Genomic DNA, 16,149 nt, shown 5'->3' on the forward strand with positions numbered 1-16,149 from the left:
TTGGCTGCAAAGTGCTTTTATGGAAAGATGTGGGGTGGTCTGGACATTGGTAAGTGGGCTTAAAGTCTGGGGGGGTGCGGGGGCGGGGGGGCGCAGCAGCTGAGAGGTGGGAAGGGGAATTTGGGAGACTGAGTTTGCGATGGGAGAGCCCTGGTCCGGGAGGCCCAGGTGGAAACGTGGGAGATTAGGGGATCACAGACGCCCCTGCGGGGACGCTGCACTGCACCGCCTTGCACCCAAAGCCCAGCTCCGCGCCCCCAGTCACTAGCAGCTCAATCCCGGTGCAGAAGCTGGCTTCGGAGGCCAGGAACACAGCAGCAGCGCCCACCTCAGCGGGCTGGCCCATGCGGCCCAGGGGCTGGGGAGAGACGAGGAGAAAAGCAGGTCAAAAGGGGCCCTCACCTGACCGCCACCCCCATTCCACCTGGATGGGGCCCCCACTCCTACCTGGGCCAGTGTGCCCTCTCGGATTTTGGCCGTGGGGTCAGGTGTTGATGCTGCCAGCTCTTCCCACAGCGGGGTCCAGATGTTTCCTGGGGAGATGCTGGGGTGAGGGAGCAGAGGGGATCAGGGAAGTTGGCTGCAACAACACCGCCTCCCCCAGTCTTGAGGGCTCCCCCCACCCCACCCCACCCCACACTCGGCCCCGGGAGCTGCTCACCAGTTGACGCGGACGCCATATTGACTCTCATCCAAGGCCAAGGCTTTGGTCATGGCTGTCACCGCCCCCTGCAGAAGACGGGCGGGGAGACAGGTTCAGACCAGGGAAGATGAGGGTCCTTTTGTCCTCTCCTCCCAACCGGGGGCATCAAGCAGGGCCATCGGAATGGGGAAGGCACGCCCGCTCTGCAGGTTTCCATTGGGCTGCACCATTTCTTGGGAGACGCTTGAGGCCAACACATCACAGGTGGCCATGCCTCAGGGCTGGGGTCCCTGAAGGAAGGAGCAGGGGGGTACCACGGCCGCGTACCTTGGTGGCCACATAGGGAACTGCCTGGGACTGGCCGATCGCCCCAACCAGGCTGGAGATGTTGATGACGTTGCCTCGGCTCTTGCGCAGGTGAGGGAGGGCGAGCTGGGGAGACAGAGGCAGAGGGAGCTGCTGAGCCCTGGATGTCCTGCCCCCACGCCCTGCTCAAACACATCCTGATGTCTGGGGCCGGGGCCATCTCCCTGGTGTGCTGATCAGTCAATCTGGATGCCTCGAAGGGACAGCTCCTGGGCTCTGCGGTACCCTCTCTGGTCTGCCTTCGGTCTCAGCCCTTAAGGAGTCTCTCCTTGTCTGGAAGGGATTTTTCTCTCTGTCTCTTCTACTGCCTGCCTCTCTCTTTCTCTTTCTGTGTCCCTGTCCCCCTTCCTCTGGGTCTCTGCCCCCTCTCTCCAGGTTTTTTGTTGTTATTGTTTTGGGGTTTTTTGGCCGCCCCGCAGCATATGGAGCAGATCTAAGCTGTGGTTGTGACCTAAGCCACAGCTATAGCCACCTTAACCCACTGTGTTGGGCAGGGGATCGAACCTGCGTCCCACTGCTCCCAAGATGCCGCTGATCCCACTGTGCCACAGCAGGAACTCCTCTCTAGGTATTTTAAGCTGCTCAAACTCCTGCCCATAACAAGACAGAAAAATGTGGAGTTCCCTTGTGGCATAGCAGGTTAAGCATCCAGTGCTGTCGCTGCAGCAGCCGGGGTAGCTGCTGTGGCACTGCTTCCATTCCTGCCTCAGAATCTCTATAGGCCGCAGGTGCAGCCAAAATAGATCCTAGTTGGGTTCGTTAACCACTAAGCCATGAAGGGAGCTACCGCACAGCCAAAATAATATATATATATATATATATATATATATATTGCCTTTTTAGGGCTGTACGTAAGGCATATGGAGGTTCCCAGGTTAGGGGTCAAATCAGAACTGTAGCAGCCAGCCTACACCACAGCCACAGCAATGCCAGATCCAAACCGTGTCTGCAGCCTAAACCACAGTTCACGGCAATGCCAGATCCTTAACCCACTGAGTGACTTCAGGGATCGAACCTGTGTCTTTTTGGATGCTAGTCAGATTTGTTTCTCCTGAGCCATGACAGGAACTCCAAAATAATAGTAATTAAGAAGAAGAGAGACCAAGATGGCTGCATATTTTACAAAAATGAGGAGACTCTCTTTCAACCATGGAGGGAAAGAGAGTTTTTGTTTTTGTTTTGTCTTTTTGCCTTTTCTAGGGCTGCTTCCTGCGGCGTATGGAGGTTCCCAGGCTAGGGGTCTAATCAGAGCTGTAGCCACCGGCCTACGCCATAGCCACAGCAACGTGGGATCCGAGCCACATATGCAACCTACACCACAGCTCACGGCAACGCCGGATCCTTAACCCACTGAGCAAGGCCAGGGATCGAACCCCCAACCTCATGGTTCCTAGTTGGATTCGCTAACCACTGTGCCATGACAGGAACTCCCAGGAAAGAGAGTTTTATTTATTTATCTATATTTGCTTTTTAGGGCCGCACCAGCAGCATATGGAAGTTCCCAGGCTAGGGGTTGAACAAGAGCTGCAACTGCCAGCCAACATCGCAGCCACAGCCACGCCAGAGCCAAGCTGAGTCTGCGACCTACACCACAGCTCAAAGCAACGCTGGATCCTTAACCCACCGAGCAAAGCCAGGGAGCGAACCCTCATCCTCATGGATACTAGTCCAATTCATTTCCACTGCACCACAATGGGAACTCCTCTCTGGGTTTTCGGGAGAGCTCTGTGGTCCGAACTTGACCTGGGAAGCCTTCATGAAATGTACCCCATATTCTGCCAAAGTCTCCAGGGTAGCCCCCCCCCCCGCCCCTGCCGGGCCACCAGGAAATCCCTAAACTAGCTCTTCTCAACTCTCTCCCTCTGCCTTTCCTTCTCTCTTCCTCCCACTGCGTCTCTCTAGTCTTTCATGACACATGACCTTGAATAAACTCGAATTCTATCCTTCCCCTCCACGCTTGCCTTGGCCAGCTGGGCTGGCTGGGCAGGGCCTGTTCCTGCCACTAAAGACGAATGAGCACAAGCCGGCTCCCCTAAGGGGTGCTCGAGAGTGGGAGTCTAATTTGGCTCCCTCTCCAGTTCACCCCACCAGCCTTCTCAAGCCCCTTCTCCACTCCCTCCAAAACAGCCTCCCTGTCTCAGTGCTGTATCTGCCAACCTGAGTGTCCCAACCTCAGATGCTTTGCACATGCTGTTCCCTCTGCCTGCAATGCTCTTCCCGATGCAGCTTTCCTGACTTGCTCTGAGGGCGACCGACTTTCCCAGTTTACCGAGGCAGAAGGGGTTCTGGGCACATGGGACATTCAGTCCACAGTGCCCAGAGGGGCTAAAGTGGGACACTCTTGATCCCTGAGCAACTTCAAGTCCAGTTCAAATGTCACCTTCTCCATGAGCTTCCCCTGACCAGCCCATTTAAACCTGTCACCTTCCTGTCCCTGAGTCCCCATCCTGCTCCCTGATCCCTTTTCCCTGTGCCACACATCCATGACACGCCATATATATGTTTTACTTATGTATTTGCTTATTCTCTATCTCTCCCACTAGAATGCAAAAACCCAGGAGAGACAGTTGAAATTTATTTTGATCCCCCCCATACTAAGGTGCCTGGCATGTGGTAGCTGCTCAATAAGTATCTTTGGAATCAAAGAATGAATTTATTTATTCATTTTATTTTCACTGCACCCATGGCATGCGGAAGTTCCCAAGCCAGGGATTGAACCCATGCCCCAGCACTGACAATTGCCAGGTCCTTAGCCACTAGGCTACCAGGGAACTCCCAGGAATGAATATACTGGGGATCTATGATGTGCCAGAGCCTGTTCTCAGCTCTTTGTACAGATTAGCTCATTTAATGCTCACAGCGGCCCTAGGAGGTCCCATCAACAGCCCCTTCACCCAGGTGAGAAGACTGGGGTGACTGCTGTCCAGAGTGTCACGTGACACCTGGCAGAGTCAGTATATGTGGCCTGGCAGTCAGGGACCAAAACGCACCACCAAGGAGTTCCTGGTATGATGCAGTGGAAACAAATCCGACCAGTAACCATGAGGATGTGAATTCAATCCCTGGCCTTACTCAGTGGGTTGAGGATCTGGTGTTGCTGTGGCTGTGGTGTAGGCTGGCAGCTGTAGGTCCAATTCAACCCTGAGTCTGGGAACTTCCATATGCCGCAGGTGTGGCCCTAAAAAGCAAAACAAACACACAAAAACAGCAAAACATTCAGACAACTACTCTAAGTGCTAAGAACTTGAAGACAGTATCAGCAGGAGTAACTAAGGTTGGGGGAGGGGGCGGGGGCGAATCCTCCAGCCTCCTCCTCAGGGACCACCCCTCCCTTCATCCACCCCTTCCCCCCCTCACTCTCCCAGCTTGAAACCCCACCTCCCCAAGCCCCCACCCCGGGCCCTGCCCCAGCCCCTTTCCCTCCTTAATCCTCACTGCTCCTGGGCCAGCCCTTGGCCTCCCTCCCCACCCCCACCTGGCACAGGTGAGGTCCACGGAGGCTGGGACAGGTTTATTCGCCACCCTCATCCCAGCCCTGGGTAAACAGCTAGCACTCAATAAGTATCTGTCCCATGTGGCCGTGGCCCCTTTCCAACCCTTCCATGAATTCTTTGGCTGGCATCCTCCCTCACCGACTGCCAAGGTCACCTACCCCTCCTTCAAGGACTCGCTGGGCTCTTATCAGCCTGCCTCTCCCTCCCCCCCCCCCGCCGCCCCCCGCTTCCCTTCCGAAACTGGATCTGAAAGAGCCTGGCTGTCCTGGAGGTCCTGCAGCCTCGCGCTGGCCTGACTGCACCAGCCCTGCGCTGGCCTGACTCCATCAGCCCTAAGTGATGGGGTTCTTGGCTCTGTCTCTCGCTCTCCCAGCTCTGCCAAGGGAGCCGTCCTTTGGCTGGTTTCTGCCACCCTCGGAGCCCGGTTCTGGAGCTCTTGACCTGCCTCCCTTGGGCATTTCCAGTGCTGTATCTTGAGTGCAAAACTCACCCCACTGTCTCCACCTAAAATCTGCCCCTCTCCCTGGTTCCCAGCCTCCGATGCCCATCTGGCTTCTCCAGCCAAGACCTAGGGGGCCTGTGGTTCTTCCAGAACCTCGCTCTCCTTCACCTTCTCATCAGACCCATCAGCAAGGATCTCTTGAGTCTATACAATTCCCTCCGCCTCGTGAATTCATTTAACCAACATTTCTGGAGGACCCCCTCTGTGCCAGGTGCTGGGGATACCACAGGAAATGAGACAGAGATTTCTGCCCTCCTGGAGCCCATGGGAAGGCAGCAAGAAAACAAACACAAGTGCACTGTGGAATGTTCTAGAGTGTGTCTCAGGACATGAAACAAGAAGTAGAGCAGGATGAGGATGAACGGGAGTGTTGGGCTGGGTGCAGTTTCAAACAAGGCGCCCCGGGAGGGCTTCAGGGAGGTGAGATTTGAGCAGCTGAGTCCAGGCGTGTGCTGTGGGCATTTCTTAGAGACGATCACGCCAGGCAGAGGGAACAGTAAGTGCTAAGACCCCGAGGCAGGACAAGGCTCGGTGCATTTGGCAGCAATGGGGGGCAAGGGGAGATGAGAGGAGCAACAGGGGCCGGATGGTGAGTCCTGGAAGCCACCTCTTCTCACCTGCACAGGTGTGCTCATCTCCTGATACTAATCCCCACCCCACTGTGCCCTCTGATTTGTTCCTCTTACAAGAGCCAGAGTGGATCCAGCAATGCCACTCCTGGGCATCTATTCAGAGAAAACCATGACTTGAAAGACACATGTCCTCCAATGTTCACTGCCACACTCTATGCAATAGCCAAGACATGGAAACAACCTAAATGCCCATCGACAGAGGAGTGGATCAAGAAGTGGTACATATACACAATGGAATATTACTCAGCCATTAAAAGGAAAGAAATAACGGCATTTGCAGCAAATGGACCTAGAAATTATCATGCTAAGTGAAGTCAGTCATACCATAAGACACCAACACCACTGACATGTGGAATCTAAAAAAAGGACACAATGAACTTCTTTGCAAGAACAGATACTGACTCACAGACTTTGAAGAACGTATGGTTTCCAAAGGGGACAGGTTGGGGAGATGGGGGGGGATGCGCTGGTGGTTTGGGATGGAAATGCTATAAACTTAGGTTGTGATTATTGTTGGACAACTATAAATGTAATAAAATTCATTGAATAATTTAAAAAAAAGAGCCAGAGTGAGCTATTATTATTAATGATCTGTTAGTGATAACAGGATCAAATCCCTTTCTTGCTCGTATACCTTCTATGGTTCCCTATTGCTCTTGAGATCAAGACCAGATGCCTTAGATCTGGCATTGTCACTGCTGTGGCTCGGGTTCCATCCCTAGCCTGGGAACTTTCACATGCCATGGGTGTGGCAAAAAAAAAAAAAAAAAAGAATACAAGAAGCCTATTCTGGCACCGAGAACAAACCAGAAAACACTGGTCTCTTATTTATGTGGTAACACCTGGCTTCCCCATGACTGAAAATTCCACAAGGGCAAGGACCACATGGTGTAACCCCAGCACTTAGAATGCTGCCTGGCACCTACCAATGCCCGTTCAGTCCTTGATGAATAAATAGCTGAATGAATGGACAGGTCTCCAAGAATCAATCCAGCTCTGAGAGTCCATAGCAGACACTCCTGTGCCCAAACACCTCCTGTAGACCCTTCTCCCCACGAGACCTCATTTCCTTCACCACATAAACACCCCCTAATTCCTCCATAGCTTTCTCTAGCCTAACTCAAGAATGGCTAACTTGGTTTTTTTGGTTTGTTTGTTTCTTGTTTTTGCTTTTCTAGGGCTGCACCCAAGGCACATGGAGGTTCCCAGGCTAGGGGTGGGCGAATCAGAGCTGCAGTGGCCGGCCTACACCACAGCCAGAGCCACTGGGGATCCGAGCCACATCTGCGACCTACACCACAGCTCACAGCCACACCGGATCCTTAACCCACTGAGCGAGGATATCCACATCCTCATGGATATTTGTAGGATTTGTTTCTGCTGCGCCGCAATGGGAACTTGGGAGAATGGCTAACTTTGGCTGGTGTCAGCATCCCCCAAGGGGGCCAGAGACCCAGATTCTGACTCAGGAGCCCGGGATCGGGTCCGGAATTGATATTTAAAGAGCTTCCAAGGGATGGTGGTGGTGAAGATGGTAATGCTGGCAGTGATGCTGACATGGGGATGGTGCTGGCAGGGACGGTGGTGATGGCGATGAAAGGATGTGGGGGGGTGGCACTGACAATGGTGGTGAGGATGGCAATGAGGATGGCGGTGATGGCAGTACTGGTGGTGATGCTTATAGTGATACCGACGGTGACAACGGCAGCAACCTACACACGGGGACAGATTTCCTACCACAGGCACGTTTCAGGAGCTGGAATAGAAGCAAGAACTGGCAGACAAAAGTAGTTGCCCGCTGAAAAACCAAACGCAGTGTGCTTTGTCTAGAGCTTGGTATGAACGCACCAGCTAGGATAAGACATTTGGGGGAAACTGGGTGAATTTTCCTTTTTTTTTGGCCTCACCCACAGCATGCAAAAATTCCACAGGCCAGGGATTGAACCCACACCACAGCTGTGACCCGCACCGCAGCAGTGACAATGCCAGATCCTTAATCTAGTGTGCCGCCAGGGAACTCCATGGGGGAACTTAAATAGGGCTTGGGTATGAAATGGTATGAAGGAATCGCTGCTCACTTTCTTAAGAGGTCTAATCATAACTCGGTCAGGTTAAAACAAAGTCTTTAGGCGTTCCTGTCGTGGCGCAGTGGTTAACGAATCCGACTGTGGGTTCGATCCCTGGCCTTGCTCAGTGGGTTAAGGATCTGGCATTGTCGTGAGCTCTGGTGTAGGTTGCAGACGAGGCTTGGATCTGGCGTTGCTGTGGCTGTGGCCGTGGCTGGAGGCTACCGCTCTGATTCGACTCCTATCCTGGGAACTTCCATATGCCAAGAGGGCAGCCCTAAAAAGCCAAAAAAAAAAAAAAGAAAGAAAGAAATAAAGAACAAGCTTAACAAAATGCTTGTAACTGCCAAGGGAAGATGGAGATGGGGGTTCTCTCGTTCTTAAAATACACAAGGGTGATTTCTGCCCCAGGGCCTTTGCACACGCTTTCGGCAAGTGAAACACCCTTGGCCCTGTTTTTTTACTTCCTTTCCTGAACCCACTCAAGGTTTGGCTCAAACCTCACCTTTTCCCTTCCACTTCTCCGAGGCTCCCTTTGCTCGATATGACCCTCAGAGCCCACAGAGTGAGGTGGACTGGCCACAAGAAACAGAACGGGGCAAGGGTCACATTACACGATAAAACCCACTGCTGGTAAACTCTGTGCCAGGCTTGTTCTAAGGGCTTTGCGGGTGTTTAATTTAATCGCATCCAATGCTCAGGACAATGCTGTAACTTAGCTACCACGATGAGCCTCGGTCGACAGATCAGAGAACTCAGGTGTCCCAGGATGGGCTCGCCCGATATTACAAGCAGGAGGTGGCAGAGAATCTGGGCAGGTGGGCCCCAGATCTAGACCCCTGACTCCCACATGGGGCTTCCGCACCTGCCCACGCAGGCAATCTGAGTTAGGAAGGCCGATAGGGAGAGGGGGGCCTGGGGTACACTTAGCAGACCTCCCACATAAGCCCGGTTGGCCAACTTTGTGAGAGAAACCAGAAATCTGGTTGTTTATGAGAAACTTCTCTTTCTTTTTGAATGCTGGCAACTAATGAGGGAGGGAGAGACAGAGAAAAAATCCACACACATACACACATACTCCTTTAACGGGCTGCGGTGTATGTGTGTTATTATTTAGAGGTGCCAAGCATAGAAAGCAAACAGAAACTGGGGACAGGAGTCACGACAGACTGGTTGGGTGGTATTTTCCAATAGCCTGGGGATATTTCACCAGCATCTCGGCATCAGATCTTGAGCTCGGCCCCTGAGCCTTCCCACACAGGCCACTCCTGACCCACTCTGTGGCCTCTCTATCCACGTTCACTTTTTCCTCCCTTTTTTTTTTTTTCCTTTTTCAGCTGCACCCCTTGGCATACAGAAGTTCCTGGGGGCCAGGGATGGAATCCGAGCCACACCTATGACCCATGTCCCAGCGGCAGCAAGCGGGGCGGGATCCTTAACCTACTGCGCCCCAGCGCGGATTCCTACATTCGCTTTTCTGAGCCCTTCTAGCCCTACGCTGAGTGTTCCAGACTGAGGCCTCCAGGCCTTAACTGCGCCCTGGACCCACAGCCCCCACGTCTGGTGAGCATCTCACATGCCAGTCTCCCCCAGCCCACCTACCCCTCCCCAGACTTCCCAGGGCCGCGGTGGGCAAGGCGGTCCTGCGGGTTGATGGGGCTGGGCCTGGGGAAATCCGTCCACACCCTCCAGCCCACACACCTTTCTTTCTCAAGTTCAGCCCCACATCTAGACTATAAGGAAATCCTAACAAGTCTACCTGTAAAACGCACCTAGGATCGAACCATTGCTCACCAAATCCACGACCAGCGGCCTGTTGGGACCCAACATCACCTCCCGCCTGGACCGACAGGACCACCGTATCACCACCTCCGCTATGGATTCCCGGCCTCAGCCCTCGTCCCATCAGTTCCCCGGCGCGGCCGCCAGAGGGCACCAGTTCCCGTTCGCGTTCCTCGGCTCAGACCCCTTCGCGGCTCTCGCTCAGCGTCAAAGCCAAGTCCTCTCCGTGGTTTCCAAGACCCGGCACCATCTGCCTTCAACTTCTGCCCTCTCCCTGCTTCATCTGCTTCAGTCACCCTGACCCTCCTCGCTGTGCCCCCTACACGCCAAGCTATCCCACCCCAGGGTCTTTGCACCGGCTGTTCTGCTGAATCGCAGTTGCCCTTGGGATCCTGACTCAAATACCTCCTCTTATTGCCGCTGTGGTGCAGTGGGTTAAGAACCCGACTGCAGCGGCGGGGGTTGCTGCAGAGGAGCAGGGTCCATCCCCAGCCCAGCAGAGTCGGTTAAAGGATGCAGCCTTGCCCAGCATATGTCGTGGCTGCGGCTGGGGTTCAATCTCTGGCCCAGGAGCTGCCATAAGCCCGCCAGTGCAGCCATTAAAAACAAAAAAAAATTTTTTTTTAAATGTCCCCTCTTAGGAAGCTTTCTCAGTACTCACCCTTCCTCAAAGAGCCCGCAGATACACTTTTTAAAAAACCTTTTCCTGGTAAAGCTCATACCAAGTTATTGCTGGGTGACACAGGATGTCTGAGATTTGCTTTAAAATATTCCAGAAAAGGTGAAGAAAAGATGAAGCTGTGGCAAGGCCGGATCCTTACCCCACTGGGCTGGGGCTGAACTTGCCTCCCAGAGCTCCCCAGATGCCCCCAAGCCCGTTGCAGCACGGAGAGAACTCCGAGAACGGCAGCACGTTGATTGTAGCACTGAGGGGTGGGCATGTGAGTTCAGTATATAATCCGCTCTGCTTTTGTGTGTCCTTGCAAAATGACATAATAAAAGGTTTTTTTCTTTTCTTTTGCTTTTTAGGGCCACACCTGCGGCATATGGAGGTTCTCGGGCTAATTCTGAGCTTCAGCTGCCAGCCTAGACCACAGCCACAGCGACACCAGATCTGAGCCTCGTCTGTGACCTAACCATAGCTCACAGCGGCACTGGATCCTTAACCCATGGAGCGAGGCCAGGGATCAAACCCGAATCCTAATTGTTACTAGTCGGATTCACTACCACTGAGCCACGACGGGAACTCCATAAAATGTTTTATAGAATCGCCTTTACACTGGCCCATCACTCTTGGTCCCCTTCCTTCCCTTCACTTTTTTTGAGTAGCATTTATCACTCCCTGACTTTTTTTTTTTTTTAATTTATTGCTTTTTAGGGCCACACCCACAGCATATGGAAATTCCCAGTCTAGGGGTCAATTTGGAGCTGCAGCCTACACCACAGTCACAGCAACGCCAGATCCAAGCCGAATCTGCAAGCTTCACCACAGCTCATGGCAATGCCAGATCCTTAACCCACTGAGCGAGGCCAGGGATGGAACCTGAATCTTCATGGATACCAGTTGGATTCATTACTGCTGAGCCACAGTGGGAACTCCTCTTTTTTTAAACATGTTATGGCCTCACCCTCAGCATCTGGAAGTTCCCAGGCCAGGGACTGAATCTGAGCCACAGCAGTGACCTACACCACAGCTGCAGAAATGTCAGGTCCTTTAGCCACTGCACCAGCCCAGGGATTGAACCCGCACCTCCACCGTGACCCAAACTGCTGCAGTTGGATTCTTAACCCACTGTGCCTTGGCGAGAACTCCTAGATGCATTTCTTTTCTACAGAGAATGAGCCCTTTTGGAATAATATCAAAGCAGACACAGAGAACCTCTGGCTCTGAGACAAAGTGGGTCTGAGAATCTGATTGTCAAGGGCTCCCCCAGACCTGGTGGCCAGGACCCCAGCTCTCACCTTGGTCAGCGTGTACATCCCCAGCAGGTTCAGCTCCAGCAGCTGCCGGAAGCCTTGGATGGAGGTCTCCTCAGGCCACTGCGGAGGTGGATCTAAGGGTAGGGTGGGAGAGAGAGAGGAGCAGAGGATGAGGGTGCCAGGAGAAGACAGAGAACAGGACAGGGCCGCAGGCACTGGCAGGCAGTGTAGAGGTGGGGGGTGGGGAACACAGGGTAGGGAGTGGCAGACGAGAGGGTCAGAGATCCTGAAAAAGTAAGGCGGCAGCATAATGGGTACTAGAAAATGTGCTCCAGGAGTTCCCTGGTGGTCTAGTGGATAGGATTTGGTGCTGTCACAGCTGCAGCCCAGATTCAATCCTTGGACTGGGAACTGAGATCCCACCTCAGGCCGCTGCATGCCGCAGGGGAAAAAAAAAAAGCAATCTCACAATTGGATTGAGGAGACATGGTTTATATACAAATGGAGTATCACTCAGCCTTTAAAAAGAATAAAAAAATAAATTAAATAAATGAATGAAATATTGCTATTTGCAGCAATGTGGATGGACCCAGAGAATATATATATATTTTTTTGGGGGGGGTTGCCTTTTAGGGCTGCACCCGCAGCATATGGAGGTTCCCAGGCTAGGAGTCCAATCAGAGCTGTAGCTTCCGGCCTACACCACAGCCACAGCAACGCGGGATCCAAGCCACATCTGCGACCTACACCACAGCTCATGGCAACACCAGATCCTTAATCCACTGAGCAAGGCCTGGGATTGAACCTGCAACCTCATGGTTCCTAGTCGGATTCATTTCCACTGCGCCATGATGGGAACGCCAAGAATATTATGCTTATTGAAACAAGTCAGAGAAAGACAAATACTGTACAATATCATTTACATGTGGAATCTCACAGATAATACAAATAAATGCATATGCAGAACAGAAATAGATTCAGATGTAGAAAACAAACTTGTGGTTACCAAAGGGGAGAAGGAAGGAGAGAGGGACAATTTAAGGGCATAGGATTAAGAGACACAAACTGCTATGTATAAAATAGAAAAGCAACAAGGATATTCTATATAGCACCGGAAATCACAGCCATTATTTTGAAATAACCTATAACAGAATATGATCTGCAAAAATACTGAATCACGCAGCTGTATAGCTAGAGCTAACATAAAACTGAAAATCAACTATACTTCAATTAAAAATGTAAAAGAGTTTCCCATGGTGGCTCAACAATAACGAACCCAACTAGTATCCACGAGGGTGGGGGATCAATTCCTGGCCTCACTCAGTGGGTTAAGGACCCGGCGTTGCCATGAGCTTCGGTATAGGTTGCAGATGCAGCTTGGATCCCGCGTTGCTCTGGCTGTGGTGTAGGCCTGCAACTGCGGCTCCAATTCAACCCCTGGCCTGGGAGCTGCCATATCCCATGGGTGCGGCCCTAAAAAGACCAAAAAAAAAAAAAAAACCCTAAAAGAAACAGCAAAAGAAGAAAAAGCAGTCTCAAGGCCAGAAAGTCTGGGTTCAAATCTCAGCCCGCCATGCCTTGGCTGTGTGACTTTGGGCAAGTCACTTGGCCTCTCTGTGCCTCAGCTGATAGATGAAGGTAGTGCTTTGGTTTTGGGCTTCGCAATTTCACAAGTCAATATGGTGCCTGACACTTAGTACTGGAGTGTGTTTGTTAAATAAATAGAAGGAATGGGGAAGGAGGGGCATTACGGCAAATCAACATTCAGAAGAGAAGAGTAGCAGGAAAGACAGTAAGAAGAAGAACAAAATGAGGAAAAAAAAAAAAGTGGCAAAAATGGACCCTGAACCTTCCAAAGTCTTTAGGGGTCTAGTGCATGAAGGCACAGAGAAGTGGGGGGAAATGATGATGGAAAGTTAAGGAAATATTGGCTTATTCCTCCCCAGAGATCCAGGGCTTGTGAGCTCGCTTCCTCCAGAGATCTGTTCAAACATCTTCAGAGAAGCAACCCCAGATTCTCCGACCGAAAGAGCCCCCGTCATTCTCTAAGCCCTCCATCAGCTTTGTTTCTTACTTTTTTTAATTTTATTTTTGGCTGCACCCAGCTTGTGGAAGTTCCCAGGCCAGGGATCAAACCTGCAGCAGAGCAGTGACCCGAGTCACAGCAGTGACAATGCTGGGTCCTTAATCTGCTGAGCCACCAGGGAACTCTGAGCTTTATTTTTCTTCATAGCCTTTATCACTCCAGAACATGCTAGTATATACAACCAATGCTTTCTTTTTTCTTTTTTTTCTTTTTGTCTCTTTGCCATTTCTTGGGCCACTCCCTCGGCATATGGAGGTTCCCAGGCTAGGGGTCACATTGGAGCTGTAGCCACCAGCCTACACCAGAGCCACAGCAACTCGGGATCCGAGCCGCGTCTGCAACCTACACCACAGCTCACAGCAACGCTGGATCCTCAACCCACTGATCAAGGCCAGGGATCGAACCCACAACCTCATGGGTCCTGGTCAGATTCGTTAACCACTGAGCCAGGACGGGAACTCCCAACCAATTCTTATCAGAGGCAGTTTTAGTCTATAAAGTCAGGACAAACACTGAGTTAGTGAATACTGACCCATTGCTCCTAGGGGAAACACATAAATATGATATTACATAACAATATCTACTTGCTACAGGCAGCGTGTTTGAGCTGCTCCATTCATATGTTGAAATCCTCACTTCCAATGTGATGGTGTTTGGCGGTGGGGATTTGTGGGAGGTGATTGGGTTTGAGGATGGAGGCCTCTTGCATGGGATCAGTGCCCTTACAAAAGAAAGTCCAGGGAGTTCCCGTTGTGGCTCAGCGGAAAGGAATCTGACCAGCATCCATGAGGACACAGGTTTGATCCCTGATCTTGCTCAGTGGGTTAAGGATCTAGCATTGCCATGAGCTGAAGTGTAGTCGCAGACATGGCTCGGATCCCGCGTGGCTGTGGCTGTGGTGTAGGCCATCGGCTACAGCTCCAATTCAACCCCTAGCCTGGGAACCTCTATATGCCGCGGGTACAGCCCTAAAAAGACAAAAAACTAAACAAAACAAACAAACAGAGAGAGACTCCAGGAGTCCCCATTATGGCTCAGCAGAAACGAACCCCACCATGAGGAGTCGGGTTCGATCCCTGGCCTCGCTCATTGGGCTGGGGATCCAGCACTGCCATGAGTTGCAGTGTAGGTCACTGACGCGGCTCGGATTCTGAGTTGCTGTGGCTGTGGTGTCAGCTGGCAGCTCAGCTCGGATTCCACCCCTAGCCTGGGAATTTCCATATGCCACAGGTGGGCCCTAAAAAGCCAAACAAATAAAAAAATAAGAGACTCTAGGAGTTCCCGTCGTGGCGCAGTGGTTAACGAATCCGACTAGGAACCATGAGGTTGCGGGTTCGGTCCCTGCCCTTGCTCAATGGGTTAATGATCCCGCGTTGCTGTGAGCTGTGGTGTAGGTTGCAGACGCGGCTCGGATCCCGCGTTGCTGCGGCTCTGGCGTAGGCCGGTGGCTACAGCTCTGATTCGACCCCTAGCCTGGGAACCTCCATATGCCGTGGGAGCAGCCCAAAGAAATAGCAAAAAGACAGATAAATAAATAAATAAATAAATAAATAAATAAATAAGAGACTCTAGAGCCGTCCCTTGCCTCTTCCACTGTGTGAGGTCCCAGCAACTGCCTCCAACTTGATCTTGGACCTCCTCGCCCTTAGAACCGTGAAAAATAAATGCGTATGTTGTTGAAGCCACCTGGTCCATGGCATTTCGTTGTGGCAGCGTGAACAGAATCAGACGGGCCATATGTGTGTTTGTTTACATGCACATACGTATAGAGAGCCCTGTGGCTAACACAAACTATAATCCTACATCCTAAAAACAACTCCTCCTGCAAGACTATTTTATTTATTCTGCAAATGAGGAAACCAGGTTCAGGAATGTCATGTGACTTGCCTCAGGCTGCCCCACTCACAGGTGTCAGCGCTGGGATGGATTCCATCCAACTGGCCCCAGAGCGAGCTCTTCAAACGGCCCCTGTCCTCTCTCATCTCCCCCCTCTGGGAAATTCTGTTTGAGGATTGAACCCAGGAGGGCAGAGTATCACCTTGTCTGACCTTAGCTGGGAAAAAGTGCTACAGGCCACGCAGATGTCAGCCTCTCTGCGCATGTCCGTGAATACTGGGAAAGCGCCCCAAGTCCTGCTGGGGCCAGAGGGTGAATAATGAAGATGAAAGATAGCTGTCTTTTTTTTTATCTGTTTCCTTTCTCTAGAACATGAATCCCACGAGGACAGAAATGCCTGGTCTGTTTTGTTTACCGCTACCTCCCCAGTCCCTAGGAAAGAACAGGGGCATAGCGGATGCTCAATAAACATCTATTGAAAGGCCAAAGGACATAGAGAGAACGGATTAACTAGTACCTGCCATCTCTTTATATCCTGACAGCAAGAGAAGGAAACCGCAGCCCGGAGAGGGTAAGTCAATTTGCTCAAAGTTGTCCAGCCAGTAAGAAAGGCATCTTTCCATCACAGCCTTGCTGTGTGACCTTAGTCCAATCAGTTCACCTCGCTGAGCCTCGCTTTATCAATGTGAGGCATTCTTGTAAAGGGTAGTCATGAAACGGATGACAATTTCCCTTCAAAGCCTCCATGCCAAGCCCTGTAAGCCCTGGGCCAAGCGTACTTGTTCACAGTCACAGAAAAAGAGAAGAGCCATCCGCCTCGCT

At 51.8% G+C, this 16,149-nt stretch overlaps 1 protein-coding gene across 2 annotated transcripts in view; it reads right to left on the reverse strand.

Annotated features, from left to right (window-relative positions):
• HSD17B14 (hydroxysteroid 17-beta dehydrogenase 14) overlaps positions 1 to 16,149 on the reverse strand; it is an 18,906-nt gene continuing 2,757 nt past the window's right edge. For both annotated transcript variants that reach the window (XM_047790981.1, XM_047790980.1), the window contains 5 exons: positions 11,448 to 11,539; positions 971 to 1,075; positions 662 to 729; positions 448 to 544; positions 1 to 358 (listed from right to left, as the gene is read on the reverse strand). In XM_047790981.1, the coding sequence (XP_047646937.1) occupies positions 185 to 358; positions 448 to 544; positions 662 to 729; positions 971 to 1,075; positions 11,448 to 11,539 (536 nt within the window). In that variant the 3' untranslated portion in view covers positions 1 to 184. The remainder of the gene's footprint in view (positions 359 to 447; positions 545 to 661; positions 730 to 970; positions 1,076 to 11,447; positions 11,540 to 16,149) is intronic.

The sequence above is a fragment of the Phacochoerus africanus genome, chromosome 8, assembly GCF_016906955.1.
Source record: "Phacochoerus africanus isolate WHEZ1 chromosome 8, ROS_Pafr_v1, whole genome shotgun sequence".
NCBI classification, from domain to species: Eukaryota; Metazoa; Chordata; class Mammalia; order Artiodactyla; family Suidae; genus Phacochoerus; species Phacochoerus africanus.